Genomic DNA, 19,958 nt, shown 5'->3' with positions numbered 1-19,958 from the left:
CAGGAAAAGACATACGACAGTTTTCATCCAATACCCTGGGTTTGGAGCATAACTTATTCTGGAGGCCAAAGAAAAACAAGCCAAGCAGTTTCTCTTCCTTTGGTTCAAAAACATTGAATAATCAGTCCTCATTAGTTTCAAAATCAGCCCTCCAGATTTTAAATGTAGAGAGCAAGTGGCTTAGGAAGGTTGTAGTTACATCCCGCAGATGTACTCAACCCCTCTGCTCTGCAACTGACTCGGACTCTGTCCAGCAATCAGTCCCCAAGGACTGCCACAGAGAAAGTCCTAAAGGCAACCACACCCCTCCCTCTCTTCTCTTGGCCATCTCCTGTGAGGAAAACCTCTGTCCTGGCTTGACTTCTGGACACCAGGATGCCTCCCTTCAGACAAACTAAAAAATAGCCTCACGGCACTTGCTGCCGAGGAGTGTGTGTTGTTTAGAAACTAATTTCTCACCCAATACAAATTATCTGTGTCAGATTCAGATTTAATAAGTACTATTTTTGTGTTGAGTGATGTACGTACTTTTTCTAATCCTTAAAACAACCCAACAAACGTAGTATTAGAATTCCATTTTTTAAATTAGATGGCCCAAAGCAATTAAGTGACTTGTCAAAAGCTAAACAATTTATAAGCATGAGACTCAAAATTTGAACTCAAATTTGAGTTTATCTGATTTCTTTAACCAATCTTCTCTCTTATTTCCATCAAACTAATGAGGGGATCATCACCTTTCATTGATATTTTTATGGATAAAACATAAATCGCACAGAAATTAAGGGTTAATCTCCCATAAGAATCTGATGTATTAGTCACAAAATATAAAATGAGAGAACCAAGTCTTACCTGGAGGAAGAGATCAAAGATAGCCAGTTCCTTTCAATGTGCTCAGCAAGAGGATGGACCACACACCACAGACTGAAAGAGGAAACTGAGGTAAACTCCACAGCAATTTTGAACAATTTTGCCAGGTGGGGAGAGTGTGGGTGGACACAAGCAGAGCAGATTAGGGAAAAGAAAAGATGAAGGGCATGGTCTCACCCCTGAAGCGATCTCTTCTCTTTCCTCTTTCTTCCTGGCCTCTTTTTTCTGGCAGTCAGCAGAGAATTGGCCACGCTGGCAAGGCCACTGACGTACATCTCAGCTCCCAGGGCACAGAAAGAGCTGAAGCTTTTGAGCCATTTCTTTGCAATTTGCTGCAAGTTTAAGGCCACACGTGATAAAGCTTTCTTTATGGGAGAGAGTGAATAAAAGAAAAGACCACTTGTGATCTTACTTGCTGATTCCCAGAAAACACAACTCCGCAGGGGGCAGAGGGTAAGGGAACAGAAGCCAGAGGAGGGCGGAAGTTTATAACAGAGACCCCTCCTCCTTCCAGAAAGTTTTTAAGCCAACTATTCCTTAGGGACATCACTGGGATTCTTGTGTTTTCTTTGTTTGTGTGTTTTGGTTTTGGTTTGTTTTGTTTTGTCTTTAACGGTTCTTGGGCTAATTTGCTACATGGTTTTCTTTTCCATTGGTGTTGTAGAATCTTTAAGGACCAAGTATCAGGTCACAATCAAAGCTCTGCAGCGCTCTGTACAAAAAGAGTTAATTCTCAGAGACATGATCAGTTGCTCATATTTACAATTTCTATGAGTTTTGAAAACAGAAAAGAAACACGTTGAATTTTTGGCATTCAATTGTTTATTCTGCCTAATTCCAAGGATAAATAAATCCTTGCACTGATAAAGTCCACAATTCTAATAAATTCTTTTTCCAAGAGAAAAACTTTAGAGGGTCTTAAGCAGTAGTAGTTTGCATTTATTTTCTACCAATAAATAAATTTGCTACCAGAATTATCCAAGATTCACCCTACTCTTAAGTGGCTGAGACTCTGGGATGGTCACTTAATTTTATTGAGTCTCAACTTCTTCCTTTGTAAAGCAGAATTTTTTTGTTTAAAAAAACAGATTTATAGGGCTGTTTTAAGGATTAAATTATATAATGTATTCAAAAGCACGTTGCAAATAAATGAGCGGAAGGTATCATCATTTTATATATATATATATTTAGTTCACATAATGGTCAGAATAGTTAATATTATTCAAGCACATTTTACTACAAAAGAAAGAAAAGAAAATGCAAGAAAAATGGGTTTATATTAAACCTTGCAATGAAGCAATGGTGTTTTCACACTCTGAAAGGCCAAATATTTTACTTTAACAATCAAACCAGACTTTTCCATCAGAATAGTGAGCAAACATCCGAATACATTGAGTGTTAGTCTAGACTTCTCAGTGTCTAACAGGTGGCCAGACCACTGTTTTATTCAAGAGGAGATAGTATTTACCAGCCCAAAGGGCATAATATTCCTCACCAAGAAATGAAATTCTCCCCTGAGAATGTAATTTTGTCTATTCCCAACTGGCTCAGTCTCACTCTCCAACACGATTCCTTTTCTTATTTCCAGAGTCCACAGTTAATGTTATTGTTTTGAATGCACATAATTTTTACACTTATTCAGAGCTTCTTATGTGCAACCTTGCATTGGATTGTAGCCTACTTCAGCCTTTCATTCCCATTTCCAAACTCTAGATGAGGGAGTTAACAAACTTCTATAAAGGGACAAATAAGAAATATTTTAGGTTTTGTAGGACCATGCAATCTCTATCACAACCACTCACCTCTGCCATTCTGGTGTTAAATTAACCACGGACAACATATAAATGAATGCATTTCCTAAGACTGCACTAACAAAGTCTACAAGCTGAGTGACCTAAAACAGAACTTTATTGTCTCACACTTTTGGAGGCCAGAAATCAAAAATCAAGGTGTCAGCAGAGCCATGCTCCCTCTGAGACCTGTAGGGAAGAATCCTCCTTACCTCTTCCACCTCCTGGTGTTTGCTGACAGCCTGAACTCCTTGTTTTATAGGTGTATCACTCCAACAGCTGCTTCTGTTACCACATGGCCATCTTCTCCCGTTATGTCTCTGTCCTCTGTTCTTAAATAAACGCTAGTCATCTTTGACTGGGGACCACACTCATGACCTCATCTTAACTTGATAAGGTCTGCTAAGACTCTCTTTTCAGGAAAAGTGACATTCACAGGTACAGGGGGTTAGGACTTCCTCATATCTTTTTGGGAGACACAATTCAAGCCAGGACACTCATATTTGCATTTTCCTCCTTACTTGAATTTTTTTCATGCAATTATTTTAATCACTTCCTTCTGTATACCCTCAATTCTCCTGTTTCTCTTTCAATTTATTGATCTTCCCAGGCAAAGCTCACCTCAGTTAAATCCACTTTCTTTCTTCTTAGTATTTGCATCCGTACTGTTTTAAGTAATTGAAGAACAACTCAGTAACATGCCCTTAGGGCTTATTTTATATTTATAACCACTTAACTCACTGAGTCATAGAGGCATTGCTAGACGTAATACTTTTTAATGACCCAATCACTTTACCTCTCTCAAATCTTCATTTCTGGCTGCACCCTGATTATTAGCTGATGATCTTGTCTAGGAAATTCACTAACAAAACAGAAATATCAGGAGAAATATTATACTCTGTCCTCATGACATCTACTCTCTACCCAAATGTACATTGCTATTAGCTGTCTTCCTTCTTGCTCCTACAGTCCATGTTTCTAAGCCCAAACTTTAGTCACATTCCTTGTATATATTTCCTCTCCTCCAGTTCATTTTTCACCAACTCTAATCAGGTTTTGCCTTTACCACTCCAATGCAAATATTTTCATCAATAACATTAAAGACATTCACAGTAATAAATCCAGTGATCAATATCCAGACCTCATTTTAATTGATGTATTAGCAGAATTGTATGTCATTAATGTGCCCTTCTCTTTGATACATTTTATTCACTTGGTTTCACCACACACCCCTGGTTTTCTTCCTACTTCAGTGGTCATTTGCTCTTAGTCTTCATTGCTGGAATATTCCAAAATTCAGTCTGTGGAATATCTTCTTTGCTGTCTATATTTACTTCCTTAATGACCTTATCTGGTGTCATGGCTTTAAATATAATCTATAATATAAGATCCAATGAGGTTAGGGAATATTTTGTATACCCAAATTTGAGTTGAGTTTTTCAGTCTGGAAAAATGCATACATACATACAGGAGATATGTAGATACAGATATAGACATAGATAGATATAGATATCTACGTGTGTGTGTATTAGCTCTCTCCACTGAAAAGGTCTAGAAACAATGATCAACTAAGTAGTAATAAGTGCAACTAGCACCATAAATAAAAGCACCATGGATCCTTGATATGTGACTAATACCAGGTGTAAAGATATAAGATAGGCCTGGAATATCTTGTCATAAAAAAGAGCTGGGATGCCTTGAAGACTACATTGTGCCAATAGGATTCAGAAGCCAGCCTGAACAGGTTTCTGCTAATCAAATATAGGAAAGCTTGAGCATCGGTAAGAATAATTGTAATGGTTGAAACATACAAAATCACAAAATTTATGAGTTAAAAACACTATTAAAACATCACATGGTCACTTTGGAGTAATTCTAAACACAACTTAAATATTAATAGGTTTAAAACTAGTGGTATTTAGGGAGAAATTGTGTGTTTATCCTAGCTTTTCTATTCCATTCTTTCCTTAGAGTTATTACAGAGTAAAGACAAATTTCTCTTCATAGAATTCCAACTAATAAACAAAAAAGGATGAGAGAATAAAAATATTATGATTTTCTTTTCTTTCTTAGGGTAATTAATATTTATTGAAATGTAATTCAATCTTAAAGTATCCTGAAAGGATTTTGGTAAGGTTTTGAAGTTTTACTGAAATAATACCAGTGCAACCTTGGTTTAGTCCAACAAATAGTCTGAAAATAGAGACTATTCTCCAGAGATGACAAATTTATTTCTAGAACAGATTTAATAAAAACAAGATTAAAAATACAAAATCCTTAAACTCATTTGAGTCAAATGCAAAGGTTAAAGAAAAAAATGTAGAAAATATACTAATTTTCAATTGCTTTTAGATTGGTAGAGCTCTAATGGGTTTTATTTGCACAGCTTGGTTTTTGTGGCACAGTAGAGAAATTGAGAAAGTAGTTATTGTATAAGGATGATTCTTAACCATTTTGAAAAATTTCTGTTAATATGATCAGTTCAGACCCTCTCTATAAAGTTTTTATAATTCTATATTATACATAAGTAGATTAATTTCTAGTAGAATTAAGCTATTAGATATTTAATTTTATAATTATAATTTTAATTTTAGATTCAGAGAGTATATGTGCAGATTTTTTACATGGGTATATTGTGAGACACTGAGTTTTGGGGTAAAATGATTCCATCAACTAGATAGTGAGCATGGTACCCAATAGGTAGTTTTTCAGCCCTTGCCTTTCTCCTCCATCTCCCCCTCAAGTAATGTGTCATGTCTATTGTTCCCATTTTTATGTCCATGTGTACCTAATGTTTAGCCTCACTTATAAGTAAGAGTATTATAATTTTCAAATCTCTAATGAATTAATGAATTTAGCGAAAGGTAATCAATGACCAATAATATCACCAAAAATCTCAAGCCATTTTGAACATCCTGATGGAAGTTAAAAGCTTGAAACACCACCTTTGAAATAGTCCTCCTTTTTACTTCCAAAGAAAACTAATCTTATCAAATCTCAGATTAGATTTAAATACCAGTCCATAAGAAATATAGGGAAGAGAAGAGCAAGTTAAATGACACCATAAAAGATACAATCAGCAAAATTGAAAGTAAAGAATGTATTTAGGACAAATAACTCAATATTTTTTCCAACCAAAAACCACAAGGAAAAAAGGAGATGAGGGAGAAATTGTATATTTTAACTTAAGAAATGAACTGACCAATTACAATGTACAGACTTCGTACACCTATTCAAAAAGAAACAAACTATAACAAGAAGACTTCTTTGTAATCTTCTTAGAAGTTTTATAACCTCAGAAATGAGAACACTGTGGATATTTGTTGTATTGAGTAATTTGTGTTAGTTTTTTTTAGGGATGATAATGGTGGTATAATTGTTTTAGAGGTAAATATAGCACTTCTTTTCTTTTTTTTTACAAATCATTTACTAATAGAAGGATATGTTATATTTATATTTTCATATAGAAATTCATATATTTCTATATTTTCATATAGAAATTCATATATTTCTATATTTTCATATAGAAATTCATATATTCATGTAGAATTTCATATATTTTCATATAGAGGAGATGTACTAAATATTGGGAGGTATATATGGAACAGATTGGCAGTATATTAATTGTTTGAGCTAGGTGATAGGCACCTGGTGTTCACTCTACTATTCTCTCTCGTTTGAATACATTTGAAAATTTTCATATTGAGTTTTAAATAAATGATACAGAGACAGATATACACATATGTAAATAGATTAAGAAGTGTTAGTGGATAAATTCCAAATTTATTTCTATATTTGACTACGAAGCCAATGTTGACATAAAACTTTTGTTTTCCACTATCCATTCCACGTTTTCATTGCCCTCTGTTAGGACTTCTCATGGTGGAACATTTTTACTGATAGGATGACCTGCAAGTTAATTCTTGCAAGGTCAATTTTCTTAGTGGTTCTGTTTTTATTGGGTGACTCCAGTGTCCCACCACACTCACTACATAACATGGAAGCATTAAGGGCTCCATGGAGAATTCTTTGCGTTCCAAACACAATCTTTCTTGCCACGGTTTTGATATCAGAAACCATACTTCAGCCTAGTAAACTGGGATCAATCACTTTCTACCCTGATGGTTCAGTAACATGAGACAACAAAATATACCTAATGTTAAATGACGAGTTAACGGGTGCAGCATAACAAAATGGCACATGTATACATATGTAACAAACCTGCACATTGTGCACATGTACCCTAAAACTTGAACTATAAAAAAAAATATCCAAATAGTAGCCTTGGCAATGGAACCATTGTGTATTCTGGTGAAAGTATCCCTTACTGGAAATTATTTCATCTGAACAAGTTGAACCAAAAATTTTAGAGATAGAAAGCACCCCCAAGCCTGCTGAACCACATGGGGTAGAATTTACAGGCTTGGGGGTGACCTGTAAAGCTGGACTACGTGTGAATTGGTGTGAACAAGGACACACTAATCTGATGTCTCAGGCTTCCTATTTTAGGTAATGATCAGAATAATCCCTCTTCTCTGGCCTGGATGTTAGTCTCCATTAGAACTTACCCATTATTATCCCTCACACCATGTAATTTAAATTTTCCTTCCTTAAGACTTGTTTTAAGAACACTTAATTGAAGGATGGCGTTAAAGGTTCAGACTAGACTGCCAAGCAATCATCTCCCTTCCACTCAGAGCCATGACATGATTGTAAGAGGAAAACCCTGAGAGAGGAGTAAAATTCACACCTGAAGAAGAGATAGTCAATCTTGTCTTCTTGTGCTGTGTATAGTTGGAAGTGTGTGTGTGTGTGTGAGAGAGAGAGAGAAAGTGTATGTTTATAGAAAGTGCACTAACTCAACTGATGTATTTGCCAGAGATAAAGAAATATAAATGATAAGTGGAAGGTTCCTTTTGGAGCAGGAAGCTGGAGAGGGTAGTTTCAGGCCAGAGCAAAGGGGGATTTGAAAACATCAGGCTTAGGAGTTGGGATTTGATATCATAGGTAATGGGGAAATAATAGGTGTAGATTGAAGAATCAATTTCTTAGGAAACCTAGGTAGAAATACAACTGTCTATTTTATAGGACTCTAAAGCTGAATGCCAGAAATGTGGGTATTTTGGCTTTGGTGCTATTTGATTAAAGAAAGGACACAACTTAGTTGCAGAAAGTTAGATGATGACTAAATGTGGCTATGAATTCATTAGTGATAGTGAGAAAGATGTGACCGCGAGAATATAAGCCCCACAAGTTTCTTTGGATATTGTAGGAAGGCCAATAGATGTCATCTCACGACAGAGTAAGTTAGGTACCACACCATGGTATTTGCATATAAGAGGAAAGGATGCCTTCAGAGGACTGGAGGAAGTGGATTGTACAAATACTACGTAAATCATAATACTGCAGAATTATTTTTATATTATACATTATCTTCACTCATAACATCGACATAGATAATCTAGGACATAATTTTAATAATTTTGAGTATATATTTACTGTAATATTTATATATTATATATATAAAACCAAGAGGCACTTCCAGTAATTCTGGCAAAAAGGGAGCATCAACATAGTATCTAAGCTAAAAAATAATAAAAATAAATACAATTGATCTAGTTTTTTTTTCTGTACAGATTTTACTTTTTACAAACATTTCTCAGCCACTAAGTCGCCTAACAATACTTGTGATGGGATGATACTAAGTATTGCTACATGTATTAAATGGAAGATACAGGTGAAAGGACAAGATTTATTTCAATTGCAAAATGATTAAGTTCAAAAGACTCACTCTTGTTTTTCTAGAAGTTGAAAAATTTGGCAAAGTTATTAGTAAACATATTCAGGTCTCTCGAGAGTGGTAAGAATTACATTGTTAAAAATTGTCATGTACAAATGACATCCCTATAGTGTCACTTTGGTTGGCAGTTATTTGAAAATATTGCTTTTCAGAAACAGTAAATTTAGTTAATTAAATACTCTCTGGTTTACAAATATCCTTCAAGGTCAAATTTTTGGGCCATATTAATTAAAACTTGCCAATGCCAGTTGTTTTTTTTTTTTTCTGTTGGGAAGAGGTAATGACTGGTCAGAACAAATGCCCGCAGAAATCAGAGCACATTTTAATACCAAAATGCAAATCAAATTATTCAAACCAACCAAAACCTAAAACACTCTAAATTCAGGTTAAAGTTCCTTCAGTCACATATCCTAATATATTATAGAAAGCCAGGGAGAATCTCATTTTTATTATTTTGCATTGAGAGCTTCCAAATATTTGTAAAAGCACCAATTTTCATTTTGTGATTTGCATGATAGAAAACTTGAGGAAGAAATATCAGGGGGTGGGTGGGTTCAGTGATATTTATTACCAGTGCTTATCAACTAACAGATTGTTCTTGTTGGAACAAAAATGGTATGCATTCTTCTGTGAGAATACATTAAGACATAAACTGACAGTCATAAGTGAAAAAAACACCAGTTAAGCAAACATAATATGCTAAAATTCCCATGCAAATATTTTACAGAGTATAAAAAATTTAGTGATTTTTTAAGCTGATGAACAAATATGTATTAAGTAAAGCCATTAAAACCTCACTAACAGGTAATATATAGATATGTTAGAATTATTAAAGTTAGCAATACTATAATACTAAATTATCCTTATAAATAGTTAAAATGAAATCATCACTCATATAAGATGGAGTTTTTGACCCATAATCAGTTGGGAATTTTAAAAAGAAAAGGGACAAGGAAACTGCTATGAACCAACACTTTATATACACAAAGAACTATTTATTGAAGTATATATAATTCAAACAACTATTTTTAATTTCATATTGAACATCTGAGTATTTTGCCTTTTTTAGGGAGTAAAATTACCGGAAAGAAAATCTTTCTCTTCAAAAGTTATTCAAGTAGCAGTTTTCAAACTAATTCAAGGGCTAATTCACATTTGGAAACATGTATAAGTGCTCCTTGTCATAAAGGAAGTCATGGTTGAACAGTGTATCCACAAGTCATTTCACTCCAGAGTAACTAAATTGGTTTGTATTAAAGACGGAGGGGTGTCCTGGGATACCCTGCAAATTTTATGTAGTGTTCACTCCCAATCCACAGCTCTGCATTTTTTGCTTCTTAGTACCATGGACTTTACAAGGAAAGCAGGCTTGAGGAACTAGAACTTAAGTCGAAGGCCATTCTTTCTTTTAATTATGGCAGAGGAGAATTTCTGCTTATTTTTTGGTTACTAATACTGAGTAAGAGAAGTATAATTGAAGAGAAGCCATGCTTTCCTCCTATGAGTTTATCTTTGATTTTTCTTCATCTGGTTTTTGTTTTGAAACAGGAAAGGAAAAATATCCTGCTGCAGTTTGTTTAATTTGAAATAGGAACTTTCAATGACACTGAAATATTAAACCACTAAGGCTTACAAAGTTTTGTTATTAATTTTTTATTAATGAATTTCAAATTCTAACCTACTAGCTGATCATGCTGGGCAGATTAATGCAGTGGCTGTTGTTTATTGACTGGTCAGTGTTTCATCTGTGAAAGTCAAGATTAATAAGGTTTAATTTTTCTTAGTAGGAAAGGTAAGTATTTGGCCTTTTGTGTTAGAACTTAGTAAAATAAAATATACATTAATAGAACATTTATTTTATAACAACACAAAACATAATAAATTGCTGGATAATACACTCCTTTGTCTTGGGAAAACTCAGAAGATCTCAGACTATAATTTGTACAAAGTTAAATTACTGACACTAATTTTTATTTAATGTATTTGAATCCTTCATAAAACATTTTCCCCATGAGGCTTGTAGAATATTAGAAAAAGAATTAAACCTTCTTTCTAGTTTTCTGTTATATGATACTAGTTCTTATTATATCAAAATATTCAGCCTCTGAGTATATGAAAATAATCAGTAGTTTACTGTTCTGATTATATGAAAATACTCAGTACCACGGAATATCATTTTGTGGGTTTCATTTTAAGTTAAAAATTAAAAAATTAAATAACTTTGCTTCAAGAAAATAAACCAAATTTAAACATTCTTGAGAATACTTACCTATGGTGATTTATTATTACTCTTTGAAGCATTTTTGGTTATTGAATTATTTGCATAACTAAAGAACCACTTCTTAATGCAAAGCAATGAGGAAATCATTGCTTCATTGTCAGAACATGAACATGTTCAACATTTTTTATCTGTAAAGAGAAGGCTTTTCTTCTGTGCTCCACAACTTTTCAAGGAAGCAGAAACCCAAGGATACCAATGTGTGTCAAGGAAATCAACCTTAAAAACATGTGGAGAAAAACTAGCTGTATCTGGAAAGAAAATGTGGATTCCTTTTAGAGACTTAAACATATGTCAAAAGCTAATTTTGTTCTCCATTTATATATAATTCTGTACACTGTATTTTATGGTCTTACCTACACTGATACTAGGTCAGTATTTTTGAATCAGCAGGTAAACACTGAGTTCCACTGTGGAAATGAAGCCTTAATCTTCAGTTTTGTGTCTTCATATTTTGCCAAAAAATGTTCTTTTTTTTTTTTTTTTTTTTTTTTGAGGCAAAATTTAACTCCTGTTGCCCAGGCTGGAGTGCAATGGTGCAATCTCAGCTCACCATAACCTCTGCCTCCCAGGTTCAAGCGATTCTCCTGCCTTGGCCTCCTGGGTAGCTGGGATTACAGATATGCGCCACCACACCTGGATCATTTTGTATTTTTAGTAAAGACGGGGTTTCTCCGTGTTGGTGAGGCTGGTGTCGAACTCCCGACCTCAGGTGATCCACCAGCCTTGGCCTCCCAAAGTGCTGGGATTACAGGCGTGAGCCACCGCGCCCGGCCCAAAAATGTTCATTTTACTTCACCATTGTTAGCCTGCTGTTAGAATGATTTGCTGGTGGGAACACAAAAAGCAATTCAAGTTAGGTAAAAGCACCATTAGGTAAGGTCAAAGCAACATGTATTTCAACAAATACCATGTGTTGGCAATAGCACACATTGCCTAACATCCATGTTGCATAACATAGACTGGAAAATATGTTACCGTTCTCTGAGCAGGGGTCTTTGGTGTGAAACACACAAATACGTATGCAAATCTTAATTTAAGTTATGTATAGTTTTTAGCTCAACTCATTGTTTGTAGTGTAATTCATTCCCAATAAGAATTTGAATATCTTCCAGATGAACAAATTGATGTGTGAATATAGGGCCTAAAACTGATATATTTCTTAAAAAGAACAATTTAATTTTGGAATATTCTTTACCTAAAATTGCTGATTTCTTAATCTTAAAATTGAATTTTGTTGAAGATTTAAAAAATGGACTGACAATATCAGCAAATTCATAAAGACACAAACGACCTAGGACAATGGTCATAAAATGTGTTGCTGCTTGTTCTATCAATGAAATAAACTCAGTTTGGCTTCAAAGTACATAGATATTTTAGCTTTCAATTATCTGGAATTGAGCTATTAGCATTTGAACTTTTATTGATATTTCTTTCACACATTAGCTAATAATCGCTAAATAAGGGGGATCTTGTTGGTTTTTCTAGACTATGAAAGTTCATAGAACTTTGTTTTATTGGAGTGTTCTAACAGTTTGAAAGGAAGTTTATTTGCAAATGGCATATAAGTCAGGAAAGGCATTAAACTAGAATCAGGGTTAGGATGACAGAAGAGGACAAGACCCTTATTGAGGTTTCCATTATTATTTTAGAAGTACTATAAATGATGAGGACAATGGAGAGCCCGATACTGACATGGAAGCACCAAGAATACCTCCCACAGTAGAATATAAATGATTTTTAGATTATTCACTTCTCATTAATCAGGATTTGATAATCACACAGTTAGTTCACTTTTATAAATTAATAATTTCAAACTTTAGACTTTATTTATAATGATAATTTTTATACTTTTATTACTTAGAAAATAATTTATATTTTTCCATCATTTAAACAAAGAGTAGGCCTGAGTCTCATGCCTTTTGCACAGCTTTTACCTTCAAAGAAAGTTCTCTGGGTAAGATAGGCAGGAAATATGGGGAAACTGCAAATTAACAGTCTACATACATCTAATATGAACAGTCTGTAAGATATTCCTTTTCTTTCGTTTTACTGGGATTGCAACGGTAAGATTTGTTCTGGTATTCAACCAAAATAGACAGAATCGGGAATTCTATTTTTAGGAAGTAAATACTTTCTTGAACATAATATGAGAAAATTTCTTCATTCATCAGATGAAGACTAATATAGATATATCCCTGTACAGAGCTACTGTCTTCATCTTTTATTGAGAGCCAAACCAGGTCTTATCTAAATGACAAAAACTATTACAGCTAACAAAAGCAAAAGTGGTGCTTTTATCAGGGAAACCAATATTTTAAAGGTTAATTTAGATAGATATATAACCGGAAAGACATTTATTAGCATGCTGAAAATAACACTGATGACACTCAGAATATACCTGGTCTCTTACTTTATTTAACAGAGAACCATGGCATCCAGGTAACCAGTTCCAACTTTTCCTACCATTGATTTTATGGTTTTCTAAACAATTATCTTTTTCCCTAAGTGGGCTAGAAACTCTTTCATTTGAAAGACCTGAGTTTATCTAATGGCACCTATAAATAGGCTCATATAAAAATGTAGTAAATTGCAACAAATATATTGGCACCACAGGAAGTAAGCTCTGGAGTTGGATGTGAACATAATAATATTGCTGTCACCAAAAAGGGGGAGAACTCTACTGGCAGAAAATGTCCCTTAGCATCCTATGAGATGTACTGGGTGTGTATGAAAGTCACAAACTTAGTGGATCTTCATCCCTTTATTTATCCCAATTGACGTTTAGCTGTAATAGCAATTTATTTTTAAAGAAAAATGTATCAATCTGCCTGGATTGCTGAACACAGTTCTGGAATGAAGATGTTCTAATTGCTTTGGCCACTATTATTCCTCTTATTTCCTGTACCTTAAAACAAAACAAACAAACAAAACCAGGCAGTTTGCTGAGACTTCCACCATAGTAGCCAAGCTGCCCCACTAGTTGGACTATACAGCTTTGATGAAACTGTCAATAGACTGTGATGGACTTCCAACTGTCCTGCCAGTCCACTCACTCCAAACATAGCTCTATGTTCAATTAACATTTATGTTAGAGATGGACAGCATTTGGAAAATGGGAAAATATTGACGTTGCTAAGTACTTAGATGCAAGGCGTATGAGAAGAGAAGATAAATGCTTTTTTCCCCTTAATTGCAAGGAAAGAAAAATAGTTAAATTCACTGGCAAAATTTGACTCATAGTAATTTTTGCAAACATGGAGATACACAGGTAAAACTAAGAAAATGAAAACAATTTAGTAAGTTCTAAATAATGAAGACCTGGTGTTAATTCAGAAACATACTGAAATATATTTTAATTATTTAGGTAGAGGCTGCAGCCACTTGATCCTTTTTACATTTTCCTACTTATTGGAGAATTTGCCTTGAAACCATGTATATTTTTTGTCGTATTATCTTTGCCTTATTTTTTAAAATGCCATGAATTATTGTAAAATAATGCTTTGAAAGGGGGGAGTACAATATCCATTTATGAGAAACAAAAGTATTTTTAATGTAAACATTCCTTTCTACTACGTCAGAGAAAAGAAAAACTGGAAATCACAATCAAGGTTTACTTAGAAGGTAAGATTGTTTAGATAATGAGCAGGTCTGTATGTAAGTACTGAAGGAAGAATCATAACAAACAGTGTTGGAAAGAAATGGACACCAACTATAAAATATGGTATTGGTTAACAGTTTTTCATCTGGGAGATATGGACCCAGAATTCATTCAGTTAGCAAAAGTTACTAGTGAAAAAACATGCTTTGCAGCATCCTCATTTAACTGGCAATAAAACTATATCAGATTATCATTTAAATTAGAAAAGGTAGATGATTGGCTGTCCATTGACCTCCATGCAAATGAATCATCATTCTCTTACTGGGCTTGGAGAGAACTACAATGTATAAAAATGGTGATTAAAATATAACTTTATAAAAATGTTTCCCTTTTCCTTTTTTAAAAAAAGAGTTTACTATCTACAGAAACAAAAAAATCTTCATATTTACATCAAGATAACTATCATGACATATATAATAATATGAAATAAAATATTGAAAGTGAGTATCAACTTTTTAAATAGAGGTTTGGCTCACAGCATAAACAAGTGTAGATAAACAAACAAACCAAAACAAAACGAACAAAAAAAGACTTTCAATAATAACCCGATCTTCAAACAATCTCTCTATAATCTCCCCGGCCAGAAGCAGCATGACTGACAATGGGCCAGACTGCCGATGGAAGCTACCCCAACAAACAGCGTGTGGAACACCACAACAGGGGTTGTCAGTGGGACCTTCACCCCTGAAAGACAAACTACAACAGTTGCCAAGAATCAGGCTGTTCCTATGTCAACACAAAAACCCTGTGTTGAAATATTCTCCTTCATCTCTTGCTATATAACCCAGAGTGATTTTTCTGTTTCCTTTTCTTTCTCTACCACATATTTTGCAGCAAATTAAGAAGACACAGGCGATCACGCTGAAGTACAATTTCCCAAGCCTTCTCTGGCATCATTTAGAATTCTAACCTGATTAAAAGACCTGACTTCAGCTCTTAGGTGTTTAGGTATAAAGAATGCCATCCCCTTAAATGGTGATTTGATCTTAGTTGAGTGACATCCATACTCATAGACAGTTCCTATACATTCATTAGGCAAGTAGATTGGAAAATGCCTTAGTCTTCCGGGTTTGAGGCTGGTGATAGAGCTCCTTCAAGTGGTGCATAGCAGTAATGTAATACCAAACACGTGGCCCTCTCACCCAGCCCTTGAGTGCCCTCCATCTGCAAAAGGCCCTTTATTGAAGCTAAATGGAGGAGGGCATTTGGAATGGCTGCCTCCCAAGACACTCCAGAGTGAAATTCCTTCTGTTTGTTCACATGTACTCAGTCATTTGCTACAGCTAGTCTATGAGTTACTGAAACCACAAAAATCTCTTTACATATGCACACACATGCACACAAGCACCCTCTCAAACCGTTCCCTTCTGTCTCTCTTTCACACACACACACACACACACACACACACACACACAGTGTTGGCAGGATGTATCAGAATTCAAATAATGCTCTGGAACTTTCATCCCTCAGTACTAAGAGCAAAAGCTGCTTAGTTGGTAACCTACATTTCCTGCACTGTTTCCTTGCTAAGCCACACCATCTCCTTTGTGATTTGGTTTCCTTTATGATTTATTATATCACAGTGACCACTATATATCTTAATATAAATGTTACTAAATTGTGGAGCCAGCAATCCTGGCCTTCAGTGTGTATGTGTGTGCGTGCATGAGTGTGAATATGTTTTACATGTATCTATGTGGGAGCTTATATACACACACACATATATATTCCCTCCTTAAAAAATCCTTAGAAGCTGGTGTTGCAATGTGAAAGCTTCTTTGAGCAAAAAGTTTTTAACAATGTACCTCACTGTAAAAATATACACACAAAATGCGAAGAATCCCAAAATGCAATAGCCATTTGCCCATCTCAAATTTCTACAGTGTTGTGTCTAAATGTTGTGCTGGCTTGAAGAGAGTCTTTGACAAGTCAATCTGTTTGGAAACACAGCCCATTCTATCCATTGTCACTGGTCTGGCTTTTGGGTTGGTATCTCCTCGCCTCTTGGTTTCCCTTTCTCTTCTTCTTCTTCCTTGATAGCCTGGATCTGTTCTGAAGAGTGCGACTGAGGGGTCTGGTCCAGGGATTGATTTTCTATGCCTGCCAACCGTTGCTCCTCTTCAATGACTTTCTTCCACATCTTGTGGTTCTGTAAGAGGTGCTGAGTTATTTGGCAGTAGATTTTTCTCCTTTTGAAAGTCTTCTTTTCTAAAATAAATAAAATAAAAAACACCAAATCAGACTACTTAGTTGTGTGCTGAGCACATGAACGTTATCTCTTTTCAGATAATTAAGAGGAGTTAATCCATAACCTTGGTTTGTATATTATAATAATGCAGTTTTGGAGAATGGGGAAAAAAGAGGAAGATGGCAATAATCATTAAAATATCACTGACAAATAACTAGGGACAGTATTTAATATTTGGCAATGTTCAGTGCAAGATTCTGCTTATATCTTGGTATTATTCTCATTACATTCAGGCTCTCAAGACTTTCCACATAGATCACTGAAATAACTTCTTGTTAGTCTGTCTCTGTCAATCAATTTAATTCACAAACATCTACAAGACTGATATATTTAAAGATGGTTTTGATGTTCCTCATCTGCTTCATGTGGACTAAAAAATTAATTTCAGGCTGGGTGCAGTGGCTCACGTCTGTAATCCCAGCACTTTGGGAGGCTGAGGCGGGCGGATCACGAGCTCAGGAGATTGAGACCATCCTGGCTAACACGGTGAAACCCTGTCTCTACTAAAAATACAAAAAATTAACCGGGCGTGGTGGCAGGCACCAGTAGTCCCAGCTACTCAGGAGGTTGAGGCAGGAGAATGGTGTGAACCCAGGAGGCAGAGCTTGCAGTGAGCTGAGATAGAGCCACTGCACTCCAGCCTGGGTAACAGAGCGAGATTCCATCCCAAAAAAATAAAATAAAATAAAATAAAAATTAATTTCAAAGTGTAGTTAACTACACTTAACTACTCTGCTTTTCTTATTTTTAAAACATCTACACTGAACTCATATTTTCAAGCTGGTATTGTCTATCCTGAAATGTTCTTTGCAACCACTTGAGAGTATATATTCCTTCATTTTTTAAAGACTCCTCAGATTTCACTGAATTCTTCTAAGAAATAATCTCTTTCTTCTGAATTCCCACGATACTCCATATGTACCTCCTAGAGTATATACTGTTTCTGTTTTTATTTTTTCCTTTTTCTTCTCCTTATCTTTATCTCTTCTTCTGGTAACTGTGCGTCCAAAATCATTTAGGGGGAACTTTTCCCCCTTCCTTCAATTATGTGGTTCCAGAAAAGGTTGTTAAATTCTACTTCCGCCCTCACAACCGGTCTACAAAATTGTTTCACAGTGACTGGCCAATGGGTGTGTGTGTGGCCCAAGTCGGGCCTGAGTCCTCCCCTGAGATATTTCTCATTTGCACAGAATGAATGTCGGTTTGCGAGGTGTAATTGGAGATCCTTTCTCCTTTGCTTATGCATCTGGCATGAAGTGAACTTAGAGCTGGCTATAGTTCCAGCTTCATGAAGAAAGCAAGGCTGAAAGAACAAGCTGTTAGGCAGGTGAGGCAGAGACAAACGCAGGAACAAGTAAGCACTGATAATAGCCAACATCATGTTTACATGAACCAATAATGTTCTCTTTTTGTATATACTCATTCCACTGGAATTTTATAACTTCTAACAAAAAAAAAGTTCTACCTTAGCATACCTCCTTTAAGAAACTTGTCTTGGAGGGTGTCTTCAAGACGGTAGGCTAGAGGCATCTGGTACTTGCCTGCTTCACAGAGAAGAACCAATGGAGTGAGTAGGTAATCAGACTTATCATCTAAAATATAATTTTGAATTCAACAGAGAAATTAAAGGAAATGCCTAAGGTAAGGAAGAAGAGAGAAGTAAGGCAGCTTGCTCAGCTAGCATCATCTATGAGCCTGGAGAGGCTCCCTAAAATATGAGGAAAGATTAAGTGAATGAATCCAGCCATCCACATTCCCACCATGTACTCCTGCAGTCCTAGCCTTGGGGGAGTCTGTCAACCCATGTGGTCTCTGAAACTGATACAGAGAGCTGCCTGGAAATCATGTGATGGCATTGCTTCAGAGAGGGAGCTCACACCAGGACCCACACATCCACCAAGTCCTGAGCAGCTTAGGAGAGGCACATGTGGCCCACTGCTGCCACCACGGGGGTCTAAAGACTGATTCACATCACATCCCTGTCCCCAGCAAAATTTTACAACAGGCTTCCACTAATAACCACACTCTAAGCCACTGAAGGAATCATAGATACTACTGATACTGTTTACAGTCAAATAAATCATAGAGACTACACTACTGCCTGCACCCAAAATCAAAGCCAAGGAACTTTACCCAACTGGCAGCATAGATACACCTTCAAGAAAAAGTTTCCCTGACAAAAGATAATTTAATAAATCGGCTGTAATCTCAGCACTTTGGGAGGCTGAGACAGGCAGATCACGAGGTCTGGAGATTGAGACCATCCTGGCTAACATGGTAAAACCCCGTCTCTACTAAAAATACAAAAAATTAGCCAGGCATGGTGGCGGGCACCTGTAATCCCAGCTACTTGGGAGGCTGAGGCAGGAGAATTGTTTGAACCTGGGAGGCGAAGGTTGCAGTAAGCCGAGATGGCGCCACTGCACTCCAGCCTGGGTGACAGAGCGAGACTCTGTCTCAAATAAAAAGAAAAGAAAAAAAATTAGAACAAGCAACTGCTACACCAGATACACAGATACCACTGCAAAGACACAAGAGATGTGAAAAAGCAAGAAAATATGACACCTCCAAATGAACAAAATAATCCTCCAGCAACAGATTCCAATGAATAAGAATTTTTTGAAATCCCAGATAATTCAAAATAACAATATTAAAGCCTATCTCAGTGAGATAGACTACAACTCAGAAAAACAATTCATAATATGAATGAGAAATTTACTAAAGAGACAGGTATTAAAAAAAAGAACCAAAGAGAAACTCTGGAATGAAGAATTCATTGAAAGAAATACAAAATACATTCAAAAGTTTTAACAATAGACTATATCAAGTTGAAGAAAGAATCAGAATTTGAAGACAGGTCTTTTGACATAACCCAGTCAGATGAACACTAAAAACATAAAAAGTAATAATAATGAACAAAGCTTGCATGACATATTTGAATTTTCAGTGTCCCAGAAGGTGAAAAGAAAATAAAAGGGACAGAAAACCTGTTTAAAAAAATTATAGGTGAAAACTTCCCAAGTCTAACAAAAAGAGATTTAGACATCTAGATGCAGGAAGCTCAGAGAAACTCACACAAATAAAATTCAAGGTCTTCCCCGTGGTGCATTGTAGCCAAACTTTCAAAAGTCAAAGATGGCTGGGTGCGGTGGCTCACGCCTGTAATCCCAGCACTTTCGGAGGCCAAGACAGGCAGATCATGAGGTCAGGAGATCGAGACAATCCTGCCTAACACGGTGAAACTCCATCTCTACTAAAAATACGAAAAATTAGCCAGGCATGGTGGCGCGCCTGTAGTCCCAGCTATTCGGGAG

General features: G+C 35.7%; 2 protein-coding genes across 9 annotated transcripts in view; both read right to left on the bottom strand.

Annotated features, from left to right (window-relative positions):
- Positions 1-1,327, bottom strand: part of SLCO1C1 (solute carrier organic anion transporter family member 1C1) — a 57,071-nt gene extending 55,744 nt beyond the window's left edge. For 4 of the 6 annotated variants that reach the window (XM_008969593.4, XM_024931295.4, XM_034935471.3 and 1 more), the window contains exons 1-2: positions 1,045-1,293; positions 850-921 (exon numbers count right to left, since the gene is read on the bottom strand). In XM_008969593.4, the coding sequence (XP_008967841.2) occupies positions 850-921; positions 1,045-1,142 (170 nt within the window). In that variant the 5' untranslated portion in view covers positions 1,143-1,293. The other 2 variants (XM_003816548.4, XM_034935476.2) reach the window with 2 other exon arrangements.
- Positions 1,328-2,036: 709 nt separating this feature from the next.
- The window catches only part of PDE3A (phosphodiesterase 3A), a 316,338-nt gene continuing 298,416 nt past the window's right edge, over positions 2,037-19,958 (bottom strand). For 2 of the 3 annotated variants that reach the window (XM_003816547.6, XM_055095464.2), the window contains exon 16: positions 2,037-16,604. In XM_003816547.6, the coding sequence (XP_003816595.3) occupies positions 16,363-16,604 (242 nt within the window). In that variant the 3' untranslated portion in view covers positions 2,037-16,362. Of the gene's footprint in view, positions 18,189-19,958 lie in introns of all 3 variants that reach the window. The other variant, XM_063593031.1, reaches the window with a different exon arrangement.

This window comes from Pan paniscus, chromosome 10 (assembly GCF_029289425.2).
Source record: "Pan paniscus chromosome 10, NHGRI_mPanPan1-v2.0_pri, whole genome shotgun sequence".
NCBI lineage: Eukaryota > Metazoa > Chordata > Mammalia > Primates > Hominidae > Pan > Pan paniscus.
The sequence above is the reverse complement of the archived record's forward strand: the minus strand, read 5'-3'. Positions and strand labels throughout refer to the sequence as shown.